At 36.5% G+C, this 15,516-nt stretch overlaps 1 protein-coding gene across 3 annotated transcripts in view; it reads right to left on the bottom strand.

The window, feature by feature from the left end:
* ADAMTSL1 (ADAMTS like 1) overlaps positions 1 to 15,516 on the bottom strand; it is a 381,058-nt gene that overhangs the window by 204,745 nt on the left and 160,797 nt on the right. For 2 of the 3 annotated variants that reach the window (XM_079113153.1, XM_079113152.1), the window contains exon 10: positions 4,127 to 4,177. The exons of the other annotated variant lie outside the window; for it this stretch is intronic. In XM_079113153.1, the coding sequence (XP_078969279.1) occupies positions 4,127 to 4,177 (51 nt within the window). The remainder of the gene's footprint in view (positions 1 to 4,126; positions 4,178 to 15,516) is intronic. 3 annotated transcript variants of the gene reach the window in all.

The following is a 15,516-nucleotide window of genomic DNA, read 5'->3' as shown; positions in this document are numbered from 1 at the left end:
ATTATTCATAAATTATATATTATAACTTATTCATTTTTCACCAAATCTCATAAAGTATATATGTCAAGACTAAAGATGGATAACAAAGTTAATAGCTTAACTCATGGGCAAGATGCTTTTATTATATTTCACTTATTTATTTTGTGGTGCTGGGGATTGAACCCAGGTGGGCTCTACCACTGAGCTACATCCTCAGCTCTTCTTATTTATTACTTTGAGACAGGTGTCGCCAAGTTGCAGAGACTGGCCTTGAATTTGCAATTCTCCTATCTTAGACTCCTGAGTAGCTGGGATTATAAGCACTGTGCCTAGCTAAAATAATTTTATTTTCAAGATAATATTTTATTACTTTACTTCTGGACACTTTGGATAGGAGAAACTCATAACAGATCAACATAAGCAAAAGCTCTTTCCCTCTTGCCTCTGTCTGTATCAGTTTAGGGACTACAGAGATTCAGCACAATTTCGATGATCAGATTGAGCCATCATCAAGCTGAGGAGGAAACTGCTCATATAAACATCATCAAGTTAGTCTTTCACTGTTACGGGGTACTGGCAGCTAGAGTTCCTCAGGGAAAGAACTCCGAGAACAGTGAAATAGTTGGGTTGAAAGGCTTATGGTGTCTGAATCTAAGAAATAGTTAACTAAGGCAGAAAACAACAACATTGCCAATAACTTTAAAGAGAATTCCATTGAAGTACTGGGACCAGAGACAGAGAGATGTCTTTACCTAATTCTTTTCTTTTCTCCTGTAGATTTACAGAATGTGGAATTTCTTACCACAGAAACATCAGGACTGAATGAGTTGGACTTGTCTTTCTTACATGTGTTCTGCTAGTTGATGATGATTGCTACAGATCTTTAAAATTTCTCTTAGAAATAGGAAAGAGAATTTTAATGAGAGAGAAACAAAATGTCACCCACTTGTTTCACTTGAATAGCTAAATTTATTCCATGGAAATTTTAATTACTCTGTAAGTAGGATTTCATGTATGTTGTGAACTTGATTTCTCTTCCGAAGGAGACAGAATAATGTGTTTTTTTCAGTTAAGAGAGTTTTCCATCACCTTTTCTCTGTGCTGTTCAAGTTTAGGCAGCAATTGTTATTTCCATTGCCAAGAGTCAAGAGATGCTGTCATATAATATTTTCATATGTGTTTTTCTCCAGAAGGCACACAAGAAATGTCATTATGGGACACTAAGGCCCTTTGTTTACCCCTTGGGAGACTTTAAAATATGTCCTCTAAGAAAATAAAGTAGCTCTGCAGAAAGTTTCTCTTTTAAAAGGGTAAGACCAGTTCTCATGTATGTTCTTGAAGGGCTTCCTTTTGGTGGTGGATAGAAGGCCTGTCAGACTGAAGTCAGGTTGAATATATAAGTACATATTTGCTCTGACAATCCAGAATGTGCTTTTTAATATACATTTAATTTCTTAGGGTGTTAAGTTGACATAAAAGAGCACATTTTCTAATTGGTACTCTAAAATCCCTAAATTTGATCCTTCTAAAGGGAGAGTGATTAATTTCTGTCTCACACTTGGACGCGTGATCATGGTGTAACTTTACAAATAGAATTAAGTGTCCTTTTCAATGTCGGTGATCCCAAAAAGACAAATGAGGCTAATATTATTCTAAGAATTAATAGTATGGTTTCAGCATATAACAACAGTTCTGCATGTGAAATATTATCATATGAATCCTTGTATAATAATAGGGTTATATGGTCTTCTAAAGCAAAACATGTTTGGCTGCTTTAAAAAATAATAAAAGTTGAGAGGGGGCATCCTGGGATCCTGTCCTGTAAGACATTAAATGAGTTTGTATACCATGTACCTTAACTCCTTCAGCCTTTAATTCTTTTAAACACACAATGTGTTTAGTGTAAGAAATTCTCAAAATTAAAAGGTATTTAAGAAGTGACACATATCAATTATGAATCAGGATAATTTATCAGACTACACTTTTACGTTCAGATACATATAAAGTCAAAGACTGAAAGTAGGAAATAACAATCTAAAAATTCATAATGTTTTGTACCTACACTTGTGGTCTTAAATCCACTTAAATACTTCAAATTACTAAAGCTTTCTGACTTGATTAGTGGGTAGCTGCTATTTGAGAACCGGTTTTGAGCCTTAAGTTATTTTTATGAAATGAAAACACATTTGTAGAAATAGCTTCCGATTACTAGTACTTTGCCAGGAAACAGAATTTCTAACTTCAGAACTAGATCAGTAACAGGAATTAAAGGGGTAAGAAATAGTCTGTATATTTTATTTGCTAATTATCCTTTCCCACTGTGATACATGGACCTGCCAAATGTATATCACAGGACATGGTACAAACAAACATGGAGGACCATTTCTATGTATCACTGGCCTTAAGGCATTTTGGGGAAAGGACAGTTCTCTAAGAGATCAAGTCTAACTTAAGAGAGGCATTAGCTATGCCAGAGAAATATAAACAAGAGAGACCACAGAAGATATGACAGAAATCTAGGAACTGCCATTACAGGAAAAACATAAACTTGATGTTACTCACTCTTGACACCCAACTTTGCCTTTATTTTGAAATGTATGACCTTCACACAAACAGAAGCATGTGTCCTATGAATGCTTGTTTTACAGATATGGAAATTATCATCAAATGAAATCTTGGTTCCATTAAATTGATCTTTTGATATTTTCATTAAATTATCAAGGAGAGGAGGAATTCCGGATCAAATCAGCAAAATGATACATCAAGGAGCATTTTAAAGTCATTCATTGTCTTTATCAATATAGTCAGAGGGAAGTGTGAGAGAACTAACTAATGAGGTGGCTGTTTAGTAGAAGGACTTAGCAACAAGTACTATAGCTAGTCTAAATCAAATCCCCCATTCCTAGATGCTACTATTTGGAGGGTGAAAAGTGAGTATCCTGCCAGTCACTGAAGTATGTAAGTAGACACTGGATGACAACTTGCCCTGGTATATAAGTATTATATAAATATCTATATGTGTGTAGAGTTATGTGTGGATACATATGCATTAAATGTATATGAATGAAGATTTGTGTAAATATATGTTTTTATGTATCTGTGGTATTTGGGTGTGATTGTTGGGGGAAAAAAATAGAAGAATGTAGCATCACTGGGGAGTAAAACTAGATGATCTCTAGGCATCACTATTTGGATACTAACTCACTAGGGATTTGGAGACTTTCAATTAAACTTTGCTTTATTTTACAGTTCAAAATGCAATTATTTTCTAGGTTTGGGACTTAGAAAACTACTGTACATTATTCTAACTACTTCTGATCTGATTTGAACTCTTGCTTCTAAATAGCAGGGTCAAATAAGCAAAGAAAATAGAGTAAAGATCTATTTAAACCCAATTCTAATTTTTGGTATCTGTGGATACCAAAAATGCTGTTTCCAATGCATCAAGTAATATACTCAGTATATTTTTCAGCATCTCCAGTTTTCTAATAAATATAAAGATGAGAAGTTCTTTTTAAGGTTTTTTAATTACTTTCATTATTTTTCCTATTTTTGAAAAAAGATCGTATTTTTAAAACAACAGCACATTACATTTTATGTTTAAGAAAAAAAAGCCCCACAAATTGTTCTGAACAATATAAGGTTTAAGAAAAACTGCCTTTTGTACTTAGTTCTCTAAAATAGAAAGAGGACATTTAAAGTCAGTATATGGAAAAATACCACATCTGCAATTTGCACATTGGTGGTTTGTGATAATACTTTGGGCAGGGTTTGTTTAATAGTTAGCAACAGTGCTTTAATAACTAGAGTCCTACTGCAGAGGAGACAGAAAAAGACAAGGCAAGTGACAGAAAGGCATAACATAAGCCCATACGCTGCATGTAATCAGAGTGAATTACCATGTCCACTCCAATGTAATATGATCAAGCCTATTTTAAAACAGTGTTTGAATGACAAGCTTACAGTCTGAGCAGGCCAGTGTTACTCAAAAGCAGAGTTCAGGAAGGACTACAAAATATACCATCTACCATCTTATTTTTATAGAAAAGCACAGAATCTCTCTCTATATTGTCTATATATACAAATATATAAAAGCATCAGAAGACTGATTTGCTAATTCTAACATCAGGATGATAGATTTACGTACCGAGGAAGGGGATGGTAGAGGTCATAAGGCATGATCTGCTTGTATCCGTCACTGTTAGGAACAATAATGCCAACCCTCTGAGTAGAAGGTACACACAATAAATAAACACTAAATGATTACATTATACAATTTTTATACAAATGCAAAACAACATTAATAAATCATCTCTGAAAAACAACACTAAAACAGTTCAATATCTTTGTGCTAGCATATGCTTTTAGATGGGGCAACTTCTTCAAAAGGATACCGTTTACTAAATTAGTTCTCTGATCCAAGCAGGAAATACCATTTGAAAGGGTGGTGGCAAGAAAACTTGGCACCTCATCATTAACTATGACACAATAAGCTTGTAAATGTTCTTTAATCCCCCAAATTATATGTCCTATGAGGTCATTATTATTATCATCATTATTAATGTTACTTCCAGATGCTCAGCAAGCAATTAGAGTTACTGTCTCACTTCTGATGAAAGAGAAAGTCACTGAAGCATGAGAGTATGTACCTCAGAATTGACAACACTGCAGCATGCATGAGCAACTAAGTTTCTTCTCTTGGCAGATGTAAAGATTTTCCTAAGACCTGGGAAATAGCCACTGGGATATTTTATAAAAGGGAGAGAGGAACTACCAAATGGAGTAGGCAATTATCAGCAAAAGCAAATTCCCTACTAAAATAAAGCTAAGAAAATTTCATACATATGAAAGGGTTCTTTAAGGGGGGGGGTCTATAAAATGTTATATAGTAGTTTTATGGTAGTGGTTATGGCAGTTGTGACTGTTGTTAGTATATAACTAGCACCCTTGGAAACCTGTGAGGTTTAGAATTCTATTCTATTCTAGAATAGAATATGGCTAAAGGAGCCACAAAAAATGACATTATATGCTGTGAGGTTAAAGGATGTACACGACATTACAGGCTGTGTGGAAGTCCCTGAAGGTTTGCAGGACTCCAAAATTATGTTAATCTACATAACAAAGAGAAAGCATGGACACAGAATTAGTATTTTTAGGTATTTTAAAAATCCAATGGACACAGAGACTAGTATTATTAGATATTTTAAAATCCAATTCAAATAAAACCTCCAGTTGGTGAGACTGGGTCCTGGCTGAGGCCTGTTCCCTAGCTTGTGGAGGATTTATGACTTGTGGGATTTGGATAAGAGTGTTAGTGTGACAAAGCCTCTGTCAAAAGTAGAAGATGAAAAGAACTCAATACAGACACAGAGCTTGGTAGAACATAAGCAGGAGATGCTTCTTTCCAACTGAAAAATGCCAGGAAGCTCCTCTAATGACTATTGAAGGAATCCATGCATTCTGTCTATGTCCTTGGAATGGATGGAGATAGCGCTATCTATCTATCTATCTATCTATCTATCTATCTATCTATCTATCTATCTATCTATCTATCTACCTTTTATCTATCTATCTTATTGTCATTTTCAATATTAGAATGAACTGCTACAGATCTCTGTCAATTTGTTTATCAGCTGATGACATTTAAAATGGAGAAAGTAACATTGAAGGAGACAAGGTGAACTGAAGGAAGAAAGAGAATGGGGGAATTTGCTGAATTCACATATAAACATATATGTATTTCATATATTCAACATAGATGTTTATACTTTTATTTAAATCAGTTAAGCCTTTCATTCTGACCCCATCCTCTGATATAGGATACTACAGTATGTTCTTTTCATATGGTTCACAAACCTAAGTGTGTGAGTACAAACAATGGGCTGGGCATACTGGATCCAAAGGATAAAAACTATCACTGGCTGGAAATCATAAAAGGTAAGGAGGGAATAAAGAGGGATACAGAGCCTGCACAGACTCTGAAGACATTGTCAGAACTCAAAGAGATATGAGAGAAAATAGAAAACAAGTTGTGAAGGCAGACATCTATTCCCAAGAAAGGAAATCATTGGAGCACTAGTTCATTTTATTTATTTGACATGACTAAATTTTCTGTATTTATTTATATGACCAATAGTGTATTCTTTTGTACAATGAAATTCGTGTGTGTGCACGCATGCATGCCTACACACGTATATGTATATTATCCTTACATAGCAATGTTCATGAAACCGGATGCTGCCTTTGGGCATGCCCTATGGAACTCTAATGCAAGCATGAAATGAATACCACATTAAACTTTTGTTTCTGTTTCTGGAGTTAAGCATCCCATTCTTTTCTTCTTTCTTCTGACAGACAAGAAATTAGATGAAAGCCTATTCCTGCCTTTTGTTAGAATCATGTGATTACTTTCTAATAATGCTACATCTAGTAATTAAGGGAGTTTTCTTTCTAAAAAACTATATTTTAAAGAATACCAACTTCTCAAAGTTCTTCTGAGAATCTTGGGCATATGCTGTTATCTAAAGACAGTCAATCAAGGAATAAATCAAATTGAAGTTATATTTTGCCTGACCCTAGTATCTATTCATGTCTATATCAATTTCTAAATGCATAAGTACATACCATTACCTTCTCTCCTGAAAATATTTATGGCTATAATTTGTCATCTTCAATATTAAAATGAACTGCTGCAGATTACTGTCAATTGATTTATCAGCTGATGATATTTCAAATGGAGACAGTAACATCGAAGGAAACAAGTTGAACTGAAGGAAGGGAATAATGGGGGAGTTCACTGAATTCAAGATGTTGAGCTTCGCTTTGGACTGATTTAGAAACTATGTTTTTGTTTGAAAAAGGAACTTTCAACCTGGATTCAGCAAAACTGTAGCTATATTTGTCTTTCTATGGCATGGGTCATAGTGAAGACTCATAAAATGACTCCATGGCACCTGTGAAAACAGAAAGATATCAAAACAATGGTGCTCTGTCCAGTCCTACTAATGCATATTCGTGTGCATGGGCTCTGCTCTCTCCTGGGGCTGGTGCCACAGCCCTGGCCTTTCACTACACTAGCACAGCAGAGGAGGCAATCTTGTCTAAACTTCCTATTGCTTACCGTCAAGACACTTTTTCTTTAGGGAAAGTGCACATCACAAAGAATGACAAAAATATCAATTTAGGAACTTGAAGAAATTCTCCCTGTGTTTAGGTTTTGATTGTGTGTGTGTGTTTGTATGCTGGCATCCAGACATGTCTGAATGAGTGAGGAATGGTGAAGCAGGCAAATTATGTTTAAGAATGTTCACAAAAGGAGGATATAAGAAATAGTTGGCTTCGGGGTGGAACTCCTGGGTCCTTAACTACTTGACCACTCATGGGCTTGTGCAGTGAGCACTGGCCTGACTCCATCTAAAACTTCCAGCATCAGGGGAAGTACTGGTAAGAAGAGAAGGTAATGATGAGTAGGCCATCACTGTAGAGGAATGTGATTGCAAAATACATCTCAGCTCATCCTCTCCAAGTACGTGCCCCACTGAATTGTCAGATGACAGGAGGATGCTTTCATGGTGTTAGAGATGTATATAATGCAAAATTACGTAGCACATAAACATAACATTTTTGAAACATTTTTAATGACATGGGAAATGCTCAGATATAATGGCAACTGAAAAAAATTGGATATGAAATAAAGTATAAAATACCACTTACGATATTAGAAAATTTATGTTCACATATCATCTAATTATTTTTATAAATAATTTTGTGTATATGCACTATGTGTATACACACAGGTACATATGTACACATATGCACTCCTGCACATATAGCAGAAAAACACCTAATAGGAGTTGTGTGTGGTGGTAGGATTATGGGTAATTTTTGCTTGTTTTTTTTTTTTTATGTTTTTCTGTTTACCAAGTTTTCCAATACAGTAATACCTTTAATGATTACAGCAATTAGAATATTCAAGTATGATAAAATTCAAATTAAAAAAGAGGTATAAGAAAGGAACATCTGGAATTATGAGACCATCGCCTCAAATTCCACACACACTTAAAGATTATTGAGTCTGCACAGAAATGACCTAAGAAGCTCCTTTAGAACAAAATCAAAGCAAAATTAGGTCAATGTACTCATTTGTGGAATTTACATATTGTGATAAATCTTCTTTCTTTGAGAAAAATCTTAATGTAACTAATCACATAAGCACCTAATTTATGGGAGGGAGCTTTTATCATGGAAATGAACCATAAGGAGACCCTTTCAGAGACAGCAAGCTCTTGGGTCTTCCCCTGCATTGCATCCATCACCCCAGACTCTCTGGCCTCCTCATGTGTTCCAGGCTTTTTGAGATCAGTGTGTCCCAGACAGTTCATTATCTTCCTCTGCAAACTGTGTCCTCTTCCTGCCATTCCTATTCTGTTCAGGGCACTGCCCCTCTCCCATCATCCCACATACTCTGCGACACCTTTGCTTCTTTTCTTTCCTGTGTTGCCTATAAGTACTCAGCAACATTTGCCAAGTCCATTTTTTATGACAGCTGTACCCTTTCACAGCAGCCTCTTGACATCTCTCTATCTGTAGTGAGTCCCTTCCAGTTGACTCATGGCTGGACTACTAGTTGATATTTTACTTCCAACTCAAAAGGCTTAATTGCTTTCATAAGACACAGTGAAATTTCTTAGTCAAATGCTATCTTTTCTAAAAACCTTGCCTTATTCACTCTCAACATCTAGTCAGAAATTCTCTCTCCCTCTTCCAAATACCCATAACACTCAATTGGCTCATCATTTTTAACTATCTATTAACTTCAAACTATGCATAAGTCTTTTGTTCATTTAATGCCATGGGACAGAATTCATAACTCTCTGGATAGAGCTGTGCACACAGGCAAGAAGCAAGCATTCACTGAAGGACACCGTGTCATTGGTGTGGAGATGCAAAGGCAGGCAATATGGTTACTACCCAGAATTAAAACTACAGCAAAACAAAGATCATAAACAAGGTTAAAACATAGGTTGACCTGAGGCAGAGAAAGCACCAAGCACTGCCATCTGTGCTTCAGCCTGCTCACCTAACTCTGAATCTTCCCTCTGGGGATCTCCCAGAAGTAACTACTGGAAGCTTTATAAAAACCTCTTCCCTTTTTTCCTCCTGTGACTTGCAGATATCATGCTGCTGTCTAACAGTGTAACTCAACTCCCTGTGGCAGGCAGTCTCCCTGGGGCCAGACTCTAGTTGATCCACCTTTGCCTTTGCCAAGGCACCAAGCAAAAACCTGGCACAAAACAGGATAGGGAATATGTTTTTTCTAAAGAATAAAATCACGGGTGAAAGAGGGAGTTTTGGCACAGACAAGGGAATTTCATCTTCTCTAGGTGACTCCAGGGCAATAGAAACCAACTTCTTCCTAAGCAATACTTCAGAATGGGATAAGGGAGAGTTAAGAAAGCATGGAAAGGAACACAAGCACTCTGCCTTTTTATGAGCACAAAGGATCGTGGCACAAAGAGGGAAAGGACACCTGAGAAGCTAGAAGATGAAAGGTCAGTACTCTGCTGCTTTCCTGGAACCTTGAAGACCTTACATTTGGACTTCTGCTCACATCTGAACTTTTTCTTTGGTCTTCCACAAAATCCAAGTGTTGGATGAAGTGAGAAGTTTTAAGATGATGTAAGAACAGTTGCCTGGGAACTCCAGTTGTTGGATTCCATTTTACTTTTCCTTTTTTAGTGGTTCTGAGGGCAGAACTCAAGAGTTCTATGGTCCACAGCTCAAAAACCACTGAACTGAAATGATTATCTCAGAATCCCTCCTCCTCTAACACTTCCTGAAACGGAATGAATTTCCCCACTATTTATAGTGGTAACTTGGAATCCAGCAAATGAGAAAAGGTTTTATGAACAGGTTCCAATTTTTTCAAGCCCTGTAACTGGCAAGCAATATTCATTTACCTGGACTGCCCTGGATCTGGACCCAAAGGAGTCTGCTTCATTTATCAAGATCTTTAAGCATTTTCTTAGACACAAATTCATTTTCTGCTAGAAAACCAACTCGTGGCTGGGTGTGGTAGCACACACCTGTTATCCAAGCTGAGGTAGGAAGATCACAAGTTCAGAGCCATCCTCAGCAACTTAGCAAGGCCCTAAGTAATTTAGCAAGATCCTGTCTCAAAATAAAAAAATGAAGAAAGGTCTGGGGATGTGACTCAGTGGTTAAGCACCCCAGGGTTCAATCCCTGGTACCAAAAAACAAGACAAGAAAAAAAAAAAAAAAATCTCCTGAGTGTATTATTTTGGAGCAAGTGATAAAAATTGTCCTCACCTCTCCATTTCTGGATTTCAACATTCTTGGTATTAATGCATGCAATGTCTGAATTGCTTTTAAATAGTTGGGACTAATATTTCCTTAAATTTTGTTTACCTCTTCCTTTACGGAGTGATTTGGACATTGTTTGATATGAGTAGATACCAGTATTCATTTTGATATGAAAGAAGCTTGCTTAACCTAGATAGTTTGCTTAACCTAGATATGAAGTCAATTCAAATACCCACACTTCACATTGAAACTGTCTGCGGTTCTGTGCTGGCTGTGGAGGTCTGTGTTGTGATGGAACCAAATTCACAGGTTGCCGAAGGCACTGTGCAGAGCAGTGGCGACTGTGGGATATGAAAGCATGAGTGCTACACTTGGGGTGGTCAGGTTCCCCCTGTGGACTGGGAGCACTTACGTCCATATTCCAGCTTGCTTTTGCCCACCCCAACTTGGTACAGCTCACTTTACCTTTCTGAGTTTCAGATTCCGTAAGACAGATGACAATCTCCAGCTCATTAACTTTCTTGGGATTGTAAAACTAACAGGAGACAACAGATGGAAGCACCTTATAAACTTCAGTAGGAGTGACATTATACAAGTCCTTTTACCAGTTTGAGACTCGATTTAGTAATGATAGCTGGAGATGTGTTGAGGGCTTGGCACCTTGAAAGCTTTATATGCATTATTTCACAGAATTGTCACTGTTACTCTTTGATAGGAATATTATATTCATCTCACATATGGCAAAAATCAGGCCTAGAGACATTAAGCAGAGAGGTTACTTAGCTAGTTAAGTCACATAGCTAAAAACTAAAAGACTGAGATTAAAAATGAGGATGAGGACCATACCTATTCAATTAACTCACAAGCTCATTAAAATAATCACACAAATAATTATACTTTTTAAGACTTCAAAATGTAATATAAGATGTGAACTTACTCCCACTGATGAGCTGGCTTAGTAGAAAAATTAGATTGCCCTGATAACTAAATTATTGTTACGTATCAATAAGTTTGGGAAGGGAATGCTCATGCATTCTAAAAAGAACCAGAACTGCTTCATTTATCTTGTTATAAATAATGCATGAAAGTGGGAATAAGATTTCATGGTGGTTTTTCTTATTGCTTACTCATTTGCTGCTCAGAACAGTATATTTAAATGAGACTCACCAGAAGGAAGGAAGGTGATACTTTTCTAAGTCATTTACCTGCTGTAATAAAATTAGGTATTACATGACCTCCATGATGAAATCATTTTATAACACATTAATTGCTAAATAAGTCAGCCATTTTCTAGTTCATATATTGAGTTTTCCTTTTCGAAGACATATATGGCGTAGGTCCCATGTGAGTTACATGGCAATGTCTCACAGCTTGTTAAGTGGGGTTATCAGACACTTGTGAACCGAGATTTTAGGAGTTGCTAATTATCCTAATTTCTCATGATTACATTTAAAAAATCTCATTTACTTTCAAGATGATATTTTCCTAGGAATTTTGTCTCTTGTTACAACAAATAGAGAACTACCCTTCTGGGACTCAGAGAATTAGAATTCCATCTATTTCTTTCATGGTTGAGGAAGCTGATTTCTGGAGAGTTTAGGAGTTTCTCTGAGGTAACATCAACATCATCATAGCCATGATCGTAAGTCATAATAGCTGCAGCAACCATTTATTGAGTGCTTATCATGTGTCAGGCACTCCACTAAGCTCTTTAAATGTGTTATGCCATGACAACTTTGTGAGGTAAGTATGGTTATTATCCTCACTTCACAGGATGAAAAACTGAGGCTTAGTGAGAATATATAATTTGCCAAAGGCTACTCAACTAGTAAGTGGCAGAGCCAGGATCTTAAGCCAGGCTGTTTTATTCCAGAGTTCCCACTCCTGACCATCTGGCTATATTACTGTTGACTGGCTGGTCATCAAGTTAGCATGAAGATTCAGGTTTTTACATGCCTACTGCATGAACCACCTCTCCTGATGCAGAATATTTCTTTATAGTTACAATGGTATTCAGTTCTGAGACTTGTTTTTTGCAATTGGGTCCCTAGCCAGAAATAATTTATGCAATTTACTATCAAACTAAATGGAACTGCATCCCCTCCCTGTAATCCATTTGAACCCATCAAAGCTACCACTGCAACATACAAGTTTGGACATTTGCTTAGGACTGTTGGTCTAAATTCTTTGAAGGAAGGATGAATCTGGATGCAGCTCCAGCAAAGAAAGGATCTGTTTGTTAGAGGCTGCGACCATGGTAGTGTGATGAATGAGAGCTTATTGACTTGTCCAAGCCTTGCCACTTTAAGTCCCCTTCATTACTGCCTTGGAGGGAAAACTAAAGGTCTGTGCCAAACAAACCTGCAAAGGTGGTTCTCTGATCCTCTCCCAGAGTCTTACACAATGCCCCCCTCCTCCAACAGATTTAACAGTCCTACCTGTCTCATGGACTACAATACATAAGGCCAAATGTTGCATGTTCCACATTTGAAGCTGCTCTGAAAACATGCTTATTAGCTGCATTAAAATGATGCCTTTTTAGTTGTTATTGAAGCATAGACACACTGTGAAGATTTCTGGCTACACGATAGACTAGATCTTTCACCCAAGACATAGAAATGGCACAGACTACTGCACAAATTTCAAAACAAACTTCTCTTGGTATAACTTAGAAGCCATGATTATAGCATGGCAGGCATATGAGAGGAATTCACTTTAGATCCCCTAGTTACATGGGAAAGGACCCATTAACATAGTGTTAAAAGTACAAAACAGAAAACTAAATTTGCACCAGAACTCTGATAAACCCGAAGCATATGTCTCTTGGCTTCCGAGAATGCTCCAGTGTGGACAACCACTTGAAGCTATGATAATCATGCCTAGGGAGTATGGCAGCCTTAGTCATGTCACAGCTCTGGGTTGCCAGTGAAAAAGTATTAGTAATTTTAGCAAAAAGTCATTAAATCGTTATACTTCATTTTCTCTTAACTTCCCTTATAAGCTTCGAGTATTGGCTCCCTTTTTGAGACTACTTTTGGCTAGGAAACTAAGTATTTTTATTACTTCATAAAAATAACTGCATAAATGTCACCAGCAAGAGCCACAATGTCCTCTTGGGATGAAACTCCTGGGCAGTTAGCTAAGCTCAGTGTTGGTATTGCAGGGCAACTGACTCAAATCCCTGCCTCAGAAAAAGGTCAAGTTATAACATGTCAAGGCCATTCCAACTAGTCTTACAAAGAGTGGAAACAGTTTATGCCAGATCTTGGAATTCCAGGTGTCTACTGTATGGACTATGAGCTAGAGGTAAGACTGGAAAGAAACACAGCAAAAGAACTAACATGGCCATCTGTGATTATTAGTGAGTTCTATTGTTTGAACTCATCAGTGTTTCCAAGTTAGCATTTAGAATCAGAAAAAAAGCCAGAAAAACATAAAAGTTAATTTGATAAGAATAGACCAGATATCAACAATCTCTTTCACCTCAAGAATCACTGAATGAACTAAACTACAACCATGGTGGCCTTTGGATGTCATTGTAAGTGTAAGAAAGAGAAGCAATGGGGGCAGGGGAAAGGAACAAAAAACAAGATGGGAAAGCAAAGAAAAAAGGAAAATAATGAGAACCCAAACCTGACAAATGGTAAATGGAGGGATGGATAGATGCCTCTCTCTATTCTGGAGATTCTTCATGCCTATGGTGATCTGTGCCTATCCCAGATCTCTATGGACTTAGGACAATTTCCAGTTGTTCACCTATTTAAGAGATTTGTGAACTTCCTAAAACTAAAATATTGACTGATACTTAATGAACATTCAGTTGGAAGTTGGAAGGGGCCATGGACATAAGAACAAGCAGTGAATTAAAAATATTTTGGAATTCTGTCATTGAAAGGCTTTAAATTATGCATAAGACCTGACACCTGACACTATGGTATATACTCATAAAATTTGATAATTGGTTCAAATGTATAACTTTTACTTATTATAAAGCAAAATAATGAGAATGGTGATGCTATTTTGGTAAACGCCAAAAGGTGGGTATCAGGGATATGCTACTGGTGGTCATATCCAGTTTATTTCTGCTTTCTTTGGTTTTAGATATATATAACAAGAAGATTTTTATTATCACAGAGAAGTAGTTGCTAACAGTAACAGTTTTTATAGCTCCTTTTGTAATCTTAGAATACTTAATTTTTTAATTAAATGGACAATGAAAGAACTTGATGAGGACAAAAAATATTTGTTTTGCTAGTATATTTTTGCAGTTGCTATGAAGATTTTTATAATTTAACTTACCTTGAATCAGTGAAAATCACTTGTTCAGTATGTTTGAATTTATCTTTTGTGAATTATTGTTTTAAAATACATAAAATGAAACTTAATGAAGCAACCCTGTGAAACAACAGATTCTGTGGGCAGTATTTGAAAACCAATAATTAAATGTACTAAACAATCCTATCCCTCTCACTCCCAACTTGGTGTGGCTAAGAAAACTGAGGTCCAGAAGGGTAAAGTGATACAACTGAAGTTCTAGGCTTAATTACTTAGTGTCATTTTTTGCTATTCACAAGCTTCTTGATCTTGAAAGGTAATAAGCTTGACTCTCTGAATAGCATTTTCCTTCTAAATACTAGAAGAGATAAAAAATCTCAGTGAGTACAGAAAATGAGTAAATATCTCAATAATAAATTTTTTATGAAGTTCAAAAATATGTAGCTTCGTACTCAGAATGTCTATGTTTTTCCTTTGGGGAGTTTCTAATTTTGGACACAAAAATGGTTGTTGTTGGTTTTAATGTCACTGTGTCACCCTTGATGTTACTATCAGACAGTTGCATCTGTAGGTAGCAAACAGTTACTTTAAGGGTCTGATTTTCTCCATCTGATGGGAAAGCAGACCTATTAAAGAATCTCTTCTACCTACTTTTCTCAGACTCTCCCTTTGCTTCAGGTATTCAAAAGAGTTCCATGAGTTCCATAGCAATTCCTGAAATATCTCAACCTTGGGGTAGTACATTTCCATTTTCCAAAAGAGTTTTCCCTTAAGCCTCTCCCACTGGTAAGTCTTAATTTTTACAGCTTTGTCTAATTACTTCTTCAGTAAAAAAGCAGCTTCCTGACATTTGCCTATGACTTACTTTTTCATTTTCCTTTTCTCACTTTTCTTTCTACTTCTTCTTTTTTAAGTAGCCACCTGTCCCAACATTTATAC

The sequence above is a fragment of the Sciurus vulgaris genome (genome assembly GCF_902686455.1).
Source record: "Sciurus vulgaris genome assembly, chromosome: 15".
Classification (NCBI taxonomy): Eukaryota; Metazoa; Chordata; class Mammalia; order Rodentia; family Sciuridae; genus Sciurus; species Sciurus vulgaris.
This window is presented reverse-complemented; position numbering and strand designations above follow the sequence as displayed.